Source organism: Platalea leucorodia (genome assembly GCF_965183815.1).
Source record: "Platalea leucorodia genome assembly, chromosome: 5".
NCBI lineage: Eukaryota > Metazoa > Chordata > Aves > Pelecaniformes > Threskiornithidae > Platalea > Platalea leucorodia.
Genome location: NC_138827.1, coordinates 40,264,689 through 40,277,877, shown reverse-complemented (window position 1 = coordinate 40,277,877; position 13,189 = coordinate 40,264,689). Strand labels below are relative to the sequence as shown.

The 13,189-nt window shown below is 37.3% G+C and overlaps 1 protein-coding gene across 4 annotated transcripts in view; it reads left to right on the top strand.

Annotated features, from left to right (window-relative positions):
• ARHGAP29 (Rho GTPase activating protein 29) overlaps window positions 1–13,189 on the top strand; it is a 54,083-nt gene that overhangs the window by 31,100 nt on the left and 9,794 nt on the right. For all 4 annotated transcript variants that reach the window (XM_082313770.1, XM_082313771.1, XM_082313772.1 and 1 more), the window contains exons 4-13: window positions 3,828–3,924; window positions 4,287–4,359; window positions 8,316–8,376; window positions 8,853–8,990; window positions 9,267–9,331; window positions 9,843–9,953; window positions 10,087–10,167; window positions 10,464–10,652; window positions 10,896–11,033; window positions 12,337–12,527. In XM_082313770.1, coding sequence (XP_082169896.1) covers window positions 3,828–3,924; window positions 4,287–4,359; window positions 8,316–8,376; window positions 8,853–8,990; window positions 9,267–9,331; window positions 9,843–9,953; window positions 10,087–10,167; window positions 10,464–10,652; window positions 10,896–11,033; window positions 12,337–12,527 — 1,144 coding nt within the window. The remainder of the gene's footprint in view (window positions 1–3,827; window positions 3,925–4,286; window positions 4,360–8,315; window positions 8,377–8,852; window positions 8,991–9,266; window positions 9,332–9,842; window positions 9,954–10,086; window positions 10,168–10,463; window positions 10,653–10,895; window positions 11,034–12,336; window positions 12,528–13,189) is intronic.

Sequence of the window (13,189 nt, the reverse complement as noted above, 5' to 3'; positions counted from 1 at the left end):
GTTTTGTTGGTGTATCAGTGATGTAAATTCAGAGCAAAATTTATTACAGAGGGAGCAGGAAACAGTTCCTCAAACTCGTCTTGTTGGCATCCAGCTAAAGCTGGGGTGGCTGCCAAACTTGGTAGTAAGTACAGGCTGGTGAAATTACATGGCACAGAGAACTAAAAGTAGAACAGTGGGGCCTGGACAGGCTGCTGGTCTTCTCTAGCTATGAGATTCTGAGAATGCTCTTCTTCCACCTCTTTCCAGTCTGCATACTGCTGCTCTTTACTCAGGTTCCTCCCCCTGTATTTTTTACACATTTTTTTAAGATGAGAGGTAATAACAAGAAGTATTACAAGTCTTCGTTTTGGGAGAGGGAGTGTTTTTTGGTCTTGGTTGGTTTTCTTGTTTGCTTGGGTGGTGGTTTTGTTTTTGAAATAGTTCCGAAAGGTTCTTGAAAGCATTGTTGGGAGTTTAAGGACAGAAAACTGGTTGCAGAGGTATTCGGTTCTAACAAGTCAGCCAGTTGCTTACTGCTTAAAAGTCACCTAGTAAAGGATGGATTGAAGATGAATTTCCGTGTAAGAAAATAGATCATGGTGTTACTGTATCTGTCTATTAGGTATAAGAAAATTGACCTGCAAAGAGTAAATTCTGCAAATTGGTGTAGTTTAGACTTGTCCAGGCTCTGCAGACGGCTGGCAAGGTAGCTTTGCTGCTGCCAGTCCTGCACGTGTCTATGGGGAGGGGGAAGGAGGAAGCAAGCAGACTCCTGCAGGCTCTGGCGTGGCTGTGTCCCCTGGGTTTCCTGGGCTGTGCTGTCTCCCTTTGACTGGAAGGGGACACAAGAGCATCACAGAAGCTTGTGTGCTGTGCTGTGGTCGCTGTGAGCTGTCTTAAGCAGCAACTTCTAAAGGCCCTGGTTGCACTTTGGTCTTGACAGCTGACAGCCTCTTCTTCGTAGTTTCAGAAGCATTGTTCAAATGTCCTCAGGTGCCGCTTCAGCTTCTGGGATTCTGGCTTCCAAAGCTTCCATGGCTGTTGCTGGTTCCCCAGCCTGTTCTGTACTTGATTCAGACAGCTTTTGATGGCATGACCTAAGAGTTGAAACTTTGCAGTGTCTTGCAGCATTTTGATGAGGTTGCCAAACCCACCTCAGTTTGAACACAGCTTTGCTAGCTTTGGAAATACAGATCCACTTTAATGTAAGCTAGGCTTGTATTTCAGGTGCTGGATTCTGGATTTTAATGTATTGCTATCAGGTGATTTTTTTTTTTAAAGTTCGTTATGTGCCATCTGAAGTCTTGCTTAAAAGTGTTGTTAAGTTGTATACTTGCTTTGAAATCTGTAGAACTATAGATAGCTAGCTGTCATTTCCAGACATGGAAAGATTACTATAGTTCATTGTTGTCAGTAGCTATTGTGTGCAGTCAGGATGTCCTGGGGAAAGAGCGTGCATGCTTTAAAGTTGATGTTAAGTACATCAGCATTCCAGTGGTAGTAAGCTAGAAGAAAGCTGTTTGTATTCCACTGAGTTTCTAAGAGCTTGGACTGAACTTTTTTGGGAGAAGTGGTAATTCTGAAAAATTTGAGATTGGTTATTCCATTTGTGATGGATCCTGAAAAGAAAGGATTTCTCTGGTATATAAAGTGTAAAGCTTAACAAAACTCTTCCTGGAACAGGAAGGCAGAGTGAAACAAACAGCGTTTCTTTAGGGAGAGGCTATCTATATTAATGTCTCATTAGCAAAGTGAAAGAAGTGCTCTTTCTCTGAAGACACTGCAGCTAATGGATATACAAATGTTTCAGTGGTAAGTGCTTTGAATGTATAGACAGTTTTTGTTGATTCCTTTTAATTTTGAAACAGTTTGCATTTCATGCCGGCACTCAAATAATTTTCCGGTCATTAGTGGCTGGTAATCAATAGATCTCGTAGTAACTGTTGTTGCTTAATGATTTGGAATGCAAAGTTTAGATTTATAAGCAGTGTTATCTCTGGAAAGCTGAGGTTTTCAACTAATCTGAATTTTAAAAAAATAAAGACATCTACTGCTATTTACAAAGTTGTTAAAAAAAAAAAAATCTGTTGAGCTTTATGGAGTCTCATTTCAAACAAAGGTGCCAGAGGCACGTTTTTTATGTAATTACGAAGTGTAGAAGAATGAAGAGGTAGGAGAAGCCTTAAGTTAGCAGTGAACTGTGGCAACAGAGACTGTTAATATTTTTGTAATATGTGGCGATTTTTTTTTCTGTAGGCTTATTACAACACATTCTTCCAGACCTGCAAGTAATTGTGAAAATAGCCCCCAAGAAGAATACTTATTTTCCATAATAGCTTTGTATAGAAATAGTTGTTATAAAAACGTCGATCAGGCCTGTTGGCATGCTGTGTAAAAAGGAATGGATTCAGCTGTGTTAATTTACAGGTTAAAAACTTTTCCTTTCACAAAGGAAGCCTAATGGGGGAGCAGATTACTGTACTTTCTTTGTTTAGGCACCTGGCAGGAAGTTTGAATACTTTAATCTTAAAAAGTCTGTTACGTTTAATTTGCTACGAAAATGTGTATAGAACAGGCAACATTTTAACATGATTTAATTTTTGCTACTTCTAGAAGACATTGAGGTCCATTATTTCCATATTTGTACTTGAAATGTAAGGAGGATACGTAAATTAACATTGTCACAGGTCTTGCAAGAGGTGATGAATGGGGTGAATAGCCGTATGTGTGTCATTGTGGTATCTCTGAAACAGATGAGCCGAAGTGTAACTTAGGCATCTAGATAATTAAGAATGTTGCATTGCTTAAAAAAAAAAAATAAACTTTTTAAAAATAAATACTAATGTGGAATTGTCACTTCTTGCAATATAAAATTGGGAAAATTTCCATCCAGAAGGCTCAGCTTTGGCTTAAAGGAGTGTATGTGACTTCTCTACAAAAAATTCCCCAGTCACCAATGATTAAGGAGTTAAATTGGAAACAGAAAAAAATGGTTGTGCTTTTTTTTGTCTTCTCCTTTGTCCCTCTGCCCCCTTGTCCACTAGTTGTTAATAGAAACTCTGGATGAATCATTCTTGACTGATTATTCCAGTTTGTCACGGAAGCATGTTAAAGGCTCAGTGTTGAGTGGGTAAAGCCTTGTCTTGATCACCAGTTTAAACCATCTAGTTTGTCCAGGAACGCTCCTTTTCCTATTTTGTAACAACGATAGTTATGCTGAGCTTCTTCCCCACTTTTAACAGGCAAAACTGAGGGGCTTTTGCCAGACTATGGAGCTATTAATTAAAGGGGTTTGCAATGGACACTACCTTTTGATAGCTTTCTGTTAGTACTCAAGCCAGAAATCCTGTGTTCTGGATACATACCCAGGATCACATACAGTTTGGGGGGGGGGGGGGGGGGCGCATAAATTACTGCTCCTGTTCTGAATTCTGAAGTTTCTACCCAGAAAAGAAACAGTTTTTCAAATATTTGACTGAATTTGTGAGCAGCTTTGTGGTGTTGCTGCTGCTGTGTGATTTGAGGCTTGCTGGTAAATGACTGTTTTTCCTCTTCCTCTCACATTACCATCATGTTCCCACACAAAGCCGCTTCTTAAGTGGGAAGGTATAGGAAGTGAAAGAGTAATCCAATTTCAGTGTGGGAAGCATCTGGATTGTGTTAATTTCTTTCCTTTAGTGTTTACTTCTTACTAATCTTCTTTAAAGCTGTGTTTTTTCAATTGTTCAGAAAAGTATAATGTTGTGTGTTCTGTAGGAGACTGTGTATAAAATTTGTCTACAGGCCTAGTAAACTTGCTTGATTCAACCCACCTCTCACCCTTGGGTTTTCATTTTCTTCCTAAGCGGTGAACTTCAAAGAAGTTAACGAAGAAAACAAGCGAGAACTCTTCAGTGAAATATTTTCTTCCATTGAAACATTGGCATTCACCTTTGGAAACGTGTAAGTTGGAATCCAGAAGGAGTTTTTAAAGAGCTCGGTTGAGCTGAATCAAATTAAGACTAAGCAACAACAAAAACTTTAGTTTTCTTTTGGACAAATATCAGCTGATAAACTAATTTAAATTAACCTCATCCAGAACAATTTTACTGCTTTGTTTGGGTTTTTGTTTTGGTTTGGTTTTTTTCTTAACAAGGAGAAAACGATGGTATGAAATTGCAGGGAATATAAGACTACTTCTAAAAACTGTTTGCAGAATTTTTAAAGGATATTAGAAACACTGTCTGAATTTTTGTTCTCAGTGATCTGAAATTGCTTGGTGAGGTAAAGTAATGAAGTAACACAATTCTTTGTTTTTCTGGCAGTGTTTCAGACTTCCTTATGGGAGATGTAGACAATGGCTCGTCATTGGGACTTCCTGTATCTCGGAGAAGTCGGGTATGCTAAACGCGTTCTCTTGGAGTGTGGAATGATCTCTCTTAAAGGAGATTTTCATGTCCCCTGAAACTATGTGCGTTATGGGGCTGGGACACTTGGAGTCTTCTGAGTGTTAAAACAAGATTAAACCCATGAAAAAAATGCATTCAAGGTTTTGGATACTTGAATGTATGCTCAGTTCTAAATGCCAGTGATGACTCAAAGGGACTAGTGCTCAAATGTGTAAATGATAACCTGCTGCATTTGTATTTGGGATTTTTAAATCGGTTAAGTGAAAAGAACTAAATACTTAAGACACTTGAATGATTTTCCTGCTGGAGTAGTTAGAATAGACCTGTTAGACCTAGAAGCTAAAGGTTTAATGACCTCTTTTTGGCTTTTAAACACTAATACTCATTACAAAGTAACATTTTCTTCTTCCAGAGCCCAGTTTGTGCTGTAGCTGTTTCAACAACAATTCACTAAGAGAACTGAAATAGCACTGTCAACTTATAGGTAGTCAAAGAAAAACATTAGCGTTTTAAACTCCCTTTCAAACACTTTGAAGGTGAGATTAAAAAATGCTCAGTACCAAATTCTGTTCTGAATTTTTTGTATCTAGAAGCAGACTTTCAAGTAAATCAAGTTAAACTAAAAGTTACGTGCAAGGAAAATGCAGTTGGTAATTGGTGTGTATGACAAGCTAAGTTGTAGCAAGATTAAACATTTTAGATTGTGGGGTTTTTTAAAGGCTTCGTTGGAATGTACTTAAGGCTTAGCATTCCTTCACACAGGCTTGATCATAGCAATGCTGTGCAGCTACAGCTGAGAAGTAATCTTTTTATATTTTCACTATGTTTGATAACACATGTGAGAAAGATGAATGATCACAGAAGTTCTACTTCTTGTAGCTGCTACAAAACTCATCTTCACAAACAACATGGAGGGGAAGGAGACTACTTGGAAAACTCGTTCCAGCAGACTTAGAATCAGAGGATTAGGCTGCTGATAAAAAGTATGAAATAAAATAGCATAGAAGCCAGCATTTCATGCAACTTAAATGAGGTGTTTTGAACGAGTACTATTTCAGCTAGTGGGTTCACCAGCAGAAGGAAGGTGCTGAATTTGTCAACATTTTAATCTTGTAATGGCTCTGCAATGCAAAAATATGTTCCTGTGGAGCAAGATGGTCCCACATATTGTATTATGAAGTGAATGCTTGGCTGAAAGACCGCTCTTCTGAACATGGGGGTGGGGCAAAGACCAAGGGGAAATCAGAATACAGCAAAATGAAGAAGGAATTCTATAATAGATGCTCCAAAAGTCACCAGCTTATATTTAAAAGCCCTTTTTTGTAGTGCCACTTGCTTTTCCTAATGTGGAAGGGAACAATTAGAAATTTTGGAGCAGGTGGGATTATATGGTTCAATTTCTTGGAAATATGTCTTCAATTTAAGTGCATTTTCATTCAGGCAAATGAATACACATTTAATAGATGAAGCTTTTCGCTTTGATTTGCAATTCAGAGAGCAATTTGGAGGCCAACTAGGAGTTGAGTGTTAGGAGGAGTTAAATGCAAAATGTTTAAGTAGCTGTATTAACTTTTTATTCCTGTAGATGTATACATTGAGTGGTTGAACATAGCAGCTAGCTGTATCTTAAAAAAGATTAGAGCATAATATTTTGGTAGAATTTAACATGTAAATGCTTTGAGAGTTAATTAAGGAGAGAGACTTTAATTGCATGTTAAGTTAGGGACCTCCCTAACTAAGCTGTTGAGGATTGCTCTAAGGTAGTGGGGGGACACAACTGATTTTGCTTCTCTTGACTGCAGGGGAGTCTACATTCTTTAGTTCAGGCATTCCACTTGGAAGCTTAAGCTAAATGATATGTATACCCCCTCTTAGGAAATGTAATTGTTCTCATTTTAGCCCTTGTGGTACAACCAGAAGTACAAGGTGGAAGCAAAGATATTTCTTAATTAAAAACAGGAGAGCTTTAGAATACATTGGAAGAGACGAGACAGGCATGTCTGACCTTTCATTACTCAACAAGCTATTTGAATGCTATTCAATGCTATGTAGATCTGAGAGCATAATAAAGAAGAAGGATAAAATTTTCAAAATGCGTGCAGAGATTTGCATCTGTCAGGGTGAAAGTTCTTGGGTGATGGGGAAAAAAAGGCAGAAGAGACTGGTTAAAGTTGAGAAGTGAAATCTATCTAGAAGTCAGGCTTTTTGTTTGTTTGTTTTATTTTTGCTAGGCTCACTGAGATGAGTCATTGGATGCTTGAGGGGGCAAGCTGTATGGGTCAAGTTCTGGTAATAAGTTGTAGGACATAAGTAAAAGTAGTTGTCCATGTGCTTGCTTTTAAAACATAGTATTACATATTTGCAATGGGGTGAAGGTGGATGGATGAACGAGCATTGATTAGCTGCCCTAACTAGACTGTGTGCCTGAATTACTGGAAAGGAGTGAACAGTTCTCAGGACTGAAATGATTTAGGTCTTATAGAATGGGAAATAATTTTTTAGGGCCAAAACTTCTAAGTGCCTACTGAGTTTATATTAAGTATGGGGTTTTTTCTTATTATTATTTGTTCTTCCCTAGCAACTGTATGCCACTTTAAAATCTACTTGAAGACAGTAATACTTTATACCCAAATCAGAACTAAACCTAGGAATGTTCAGGCTTTCTGTGCAACTGAATATTGATCCATCTCTAAATTCAGATTTTTTTCTTTTTTTTACCGTTCGGTGGATAGACAGATTTTGATGGATTTCCCACCTGGTCTGAAAAAGCCCTTCCATTTTACTGAAACTCTCTTTTATTAGACAGCAATTGTACTAGTGTTCCACTTTCTTAGGAATGGAGCTGTTCTTTAGACTGTAGTTTGATTCCGTTCAATGTAATTGATGATTAATACCTTGCATGTTTTGCTATATGGAAAAGCTGCTTTTGCTGTGAAGTAAACAGGGATTGCTGAGGGATTTTTGTGTGATTTATGATCGGTTTCCATTTACATTTAAAAAACCAACCAACCAAACAAGAACTACTTGCATCATTGTTATTGTGCTCCATTTTAGCTTTAAGTCTGAAAATAAAACAGCACCAAAGTCTAAAATGGAAACAAGCTGTTCTTGTAAAGCTTCAGGCCACTTTGCAGCGATTGCTTGGCCTTTGTCTTCTGCCTGCTCTCTGCTTCTGAGTTTTCAAGAGTAGTTTACTCATTTAAAATGATGTAGGGTTGTGTTCGGTTTTGGTTTGTTGTTTGTTTGTTTTAAAAAGAGGGGTGGTTACTAGGTAAACTTTTTGTTCATTTAAATTTGTTCAGCAGCCTGGTTTACAGCATAGTCCTACAAATAGTTCAACTTGCACAATTAAAGGGGTAGCAAAATGCAGCATGAGGACAAAGATAGGGATGAAATCATGGCTAAAATCCTTTTATTATTGGATTAAATTCTGTCAGGTTGTACTGATTGTCAGGGCTTCATTAGCAAGTGTTACTAGTCAGCTGTTGTGCCTACAGTGCACACTTGCAAGTAATTTAGGAGAAATCATAACTTTATTACCTTGAGGAAGAAATACAAGATTCTAATGGCTTGTAGAGTGGTGTCTGTTATATGTCTATAAGATTAGGTTGGTATGAAATGCTTTTTAAAAGATAGGTGAGGATCTAAGAAAAGTTGGAGGTCACTTAAATATCAACCTGATTCATTAAACAATTAACTCTTTCATCACAGCCTTTCAAGATTGTTTATTTAAAGGTATATAATGATTCCTTGCTATTTATTATGTCTCAATGAACAGTTATGGGAGCTTAGAAGATATTGTGCCTTACATGAGGGAGTTACAGTAGTTTGTTGCTTTATCTGCAAAAAAACAAAGGGGCAAATGATGCCATTTATTTTATTAGCCTGTCTGTTCCAGTGAGAGCTTTTCTTTGCTAACTTAATGTTTTGTTTCTTGTATACCAGTCTTTTGAGAATCTTTCTGTGGAGTCTGGGGGTTCACTGCATGAAAGGGATGATATTCAAGGTAGGTCGTTCATTTAATATTAATAAACACCATTCTGTATCTGTGTTTTCATCCTCTAAAATGTTATTAATCAGTTGCTTGGTCACTTTTTTACACCTATGCTGCCATTAAAACTTCACTGTAAAAAATTTGCTATTGCAGAGGTTTTATGCTTTTGTGAATAACCAACCTGGGTTGCTTGTCAAGGGGAAAAAGAACCAAGGCCTGAAGCATTCTGTATGTCATCATGATTGGAGTTTTGTTGGGTCACTGTCTTTAAGAAAGTTATGTTCACCGTATGACTACTCCAGATAAAATACTATGACCCTTTAATTTGTTCTAAAACCTCTGTCAGTCCTGTTTAGAGTCAACTAGCATTAAAGACCAACTCAAGATCAGAGCTGCTTAAGCATTCATAGTTGGCTAATACTGGCTTTGCTCTCAGTGTGTGGTCATGTCTAAAATTCACTTCTTTGTGTTCGATGCTTTATTTTCAGGACATCTTCGAGCAGAGGAGGTTGATAGCATGCTCCTAAGAAATGACAGTGGAATTGAATCGGCTCTGTCCTATGCTAAAGCATGGTCAAAATATACCAAGGATGTAGTCGCATGGGTAGAAAAAAAGCTTAGCTTGGGTGAGTGGCTCTTTCTGGCATTTAATCAGCTTTGTCGTGGTGAAATTAAATCTGTTGTCAGGCCTCTGTGCTGCAGACTGTCAATAATGTGATTTCTAAATTAGTAGCTGTTCCGCTGAAATGGACAGAAGTATCGCGCATTTCCTATAATTAAAGGCCTGTAACAAAGTGAAGGTGGTCCCTTCTGTAGCCTATTTGTTAGAGGAAGAATGTAAAAAGCATTTAGCATGTGGTACAACTGTTAGTGTAAACAGTAACTGTGAATTTTTTTAACAGAAGTGGAGTGTGCTAAAAACTTAGCAAAAATGGCTGAAACTGCTAAAGCTGTTGTTGGACACCAGGTGAGTACATCTTAGGTGCTTTATTTTAAAGTCTTAGATATGTATTGGATGCCTTGCCCAAAAAAGAAACTCTGGGGATGTTGAAGAATGGATTTTTAAGTTGATACAGAATTGATTTATACTGTAAATCACTGGTTAAAAGATCTGCTGTATTTTATGTCTTTTCATCTCCTGTGGAAATTTGGATATATAAATTTATTTTTGTTGAAAATGCAGAATAGCCTTATAGTTTTCACAATATGCTTTTTTCTGTCTAATATCTAATATTTTTCTGTCTAATGCTTTGTGATTTGGACTTGTAGACCTCTCTTTCAGAGTGTTTTCCTAGTAAAATGAAACATAGCTCAGAAATTAGTAATTTTCTACATTCATACCTAACTCTGACTTCCACACACATATAAATACATTACTAAATTTAATTGAAAATCTAGTTCAATTATCAAGACATTTAGAATGTTAGCATACCTCTACCTTACCTAGAACATTAATGTTTTGTTGTGTGTAATTTTAGGATTATATGCCGTTCCAATCAATATTCATTAATGCTTTTCAAAATGATATTGAGAACAATCAACTTTGGCAACAAACAGCTGCTGCTCTCCAGTCTAACAAATTTGTGCAGGTAAGCTTAAAGAAAAAGAACAAGATATTGTTTAGGTTTTTAAAAACATTCTTGTAGCAGCACAGATTATTCAAAAGAACAAACTTGCAGCCTATAAGCCTTTTATGTACTCTGTTAATGTTTTCCTATCTAGCCTCTTCTCGGAAGGAAAAATGAATTGGATAGACAAAGGAAAGATATCAAGGAGCTTTGGCAGCGCGAACAGAAAAAAATGGTTGGTATTTCTTTCATATCTAACAGTGTTCGATCTGAAATTCTCCAAAAGGATGATACTTTCAAACTAGGCGGTTATGCACTTAAATTCACATGTAGAATCTATAGGGCTTATTGGATGTAGTATGTAACTGTCAATTTCATGACATACTTGTGCTTGTAAGAGGTTATCTTTCTATGACTAAGTACTTTGAACTGCAGCACACAGACCCATGTGTAACAGCCTCTTTAAACATCACATTACATCACTGGAAAATCATTAATGCTTTTGCTTTTTTCTTTTGTTGCATTCGGCAGCAAGAGCTGGAAGCTGCTCTAAGAAAAGCGAAGTTGCTATATACACAGCGTCAAGATGAGTATGAAAAGGCAAAATCCTGCACTGCACGTGCTGAGGAGGAATATCTTAGCTCAAGTGGAAGCTTTGTGAAAGATTTCAGCAAGCAACTGGAAAAAAAAAGAAGGCTAGAAGAGGAAGCTCTTCAAAAAGTAAGAGTTTTTGTTCCTTGCTTTTAAAGTTAAGCCTACACTGGTTTCACTCAAGCTTTCCCAATGGGAGCATTTCAGCAAGTGTTCTGTTCATAATTCTTAATTTTGATCATGCTATGCTCTTTTGGGCTTTTATCCGAAATGGGAATCTCCAATTACAAACATCTTGTGTGGCTTTTCTCTTTTTTCTTCTAGTATCGAGGCCTGTAGTCCATCAATCCTTTATACTTGTGTTTTCTCTAGGCTGAAGAGGCCAATGAACACTATAAAGCAAGCATGGCAGAGGTTGAAGAAAAAAGAAATTATTTGGAAAGCTTTAAAAGTGATGTCTTAACACAGCTTCGGGAGCTTATTTACCAGTGTGACCTTACTCTTAAAGCTGTAAGCGTGCTGTTTAAAATATGTTTGGCACAGATATATAAATATTGTTAAGACTAAGAGAAAGGCCTATCTATAGTGTTAACTGCTTAACGTAGAAAAGTTTTTAAGGACAGAGGAAGAATAGGATAAAATAGAAAAAGAAGGAAAACGTTTAATATGTGTGTGGTGTTCTCTTTCTGTTGGGAGTTTAAAAAAGAAGAGGGAGGGTGTTATTTGTCTTGAATGTCTTTTTGAGTTTTTTATATGAACTGTCCCCTTGCAAGAACCCTGACTACACAATTCTTGTAAAATCTCTCTAAGAATATTGATGGCAGTAGTGTTACTCCATTGCTTAAGAGTACAGCTCCCATTCCCATTATTTTCATTAGTGCATTAGCGAAGATGTTTGGCTCAAGCACAGAACAGACATTAACACACTGCAGCATGGAGCCTGCTAATCTTGATGACAGTCTCAATTACTACAGGATCCATTGCAACTAACTTAATGTATTAATGTATGTATATAAGCAAAGGATTGTCAAAACCAGTATATCTACATACAGCTTTTAAAAAAGCTTTAAGAGCGCATTATGCCAATAGATGTGTACTTTTTTAGATATGACATGGCGAATTTAATGCTGGGGCGGGGAAGGAAAAAAAAAAAAACCCAAACACACACCCCTCTCCCCAGGCAACCCAAAAACCAACCCGTAAGACCAGTAGAAAGCTTAAGACAAACTTGTCAGTTCAAATATATCTCAACTGAAAACTACTTTGCAACCCCAAAGCTGAAGAAGCAGCCATGTAGCATCCCCTTCCCTGGTCTCTGCCTTGTGATAAAATATTTTAGAAGTTTTATGTAATTTCACAAAGAAAGCGTTCAGTTCATCTGTTCTGTTGGGACAAGAAGTTTTGTCCATTTCTTGTCTCAAGGTGATATGTAGCTCATCTGGGTTTGGAACTCCAACTACTTCATCATTGTAGTGGTGACTAAAATTCCCTGCAGAGCATGAACAATGCCTTCTTGGTAGCAAAAACTCTCGCTGTTTATCTTGATCAACCCAAAGTGGAAAGCCATTGGAATTGCCTTTGCTACCTGGAGGATTCAATAACCCAGAGAGAAGAGGAATACTAGTATCCATACTACAGATGAAGTTTTTTGCAGACTTCCGGGAATCTTGCACAAAGTCCATCCCTACAAATGTTACTATTTTCTAGAATTTTTCTAGTCTTATTTAAATAATTTTCTGTTGGGTTTAGCAAAGTGCAAGTGAAACATTTAGTAAATGATCTACAAATACCAACATTTTTCTTCTCCCACCAGGCAACAGTTAACCTGTTCCAGCTGCAGCACGCTCAGGTTGTATCTCTTCCAGTTAACTGCCAGTCCCTCTGTGAGAGTGCCAAACTCTATGAGCCTGGTCAGCAGTATTCAGAGTTTGTGAAAAGTTTGCCAAAGGAAGGTGTTCCTATGGAATCAGGTTCTTTTGAAACCCGGAGTTCACAGGTTGATGGGTAAGTCACAAACTACAGGTGGCACTTGCTTGGTTTAGAATTAAATGCTAGGCACACATGTTTAACAGTAAACCAACATTTTTGGAGGAATTAAATGAATCCTGGTGTTTCACCATGCTTTACCATTCTCTATTTCTTTGACTCATCTTTTGGCAGATTATATATAATGTTGATATTAAAACCTGACTTTAAATTCCGAAGCAGAATGTCATTTTGTGTAATAAGACTTGCTAAAACATTGACAATGTGCGAGAATTGACTTGTTACTATTTTAATGCAGATACTGGTTAACATGAAAAATGTAAATTTTGAACTCTGTAGTGTGGTGTGGCAGTAGTATTTGGTAGTCAATTTAGAAAGTCTGAGGAGGTAGTTTTCATCTTCTGCAGCCCTTGCTGCTACCGTACCTTCTTTCATATTGTTTACGTTTGGCAACTTTTTGCTGGGAAGTGTTGCTTGATTTCTGTCTCATGCTATGTGACTAAAAAAAGTTTAGAGTCCACATGTCCCTGTGTTATAATTTAATTATATTTTTTTCCAACCTGTGTGAAATGGTAGTTTTTACTGTTAATCTCTTAAAGATATAGCTAATGTAGAAGTAAAGATTACAAGACAAAAAGACAACTCCTAGAGTCAGTATGCCAAATGCTTTTCTACCTTTA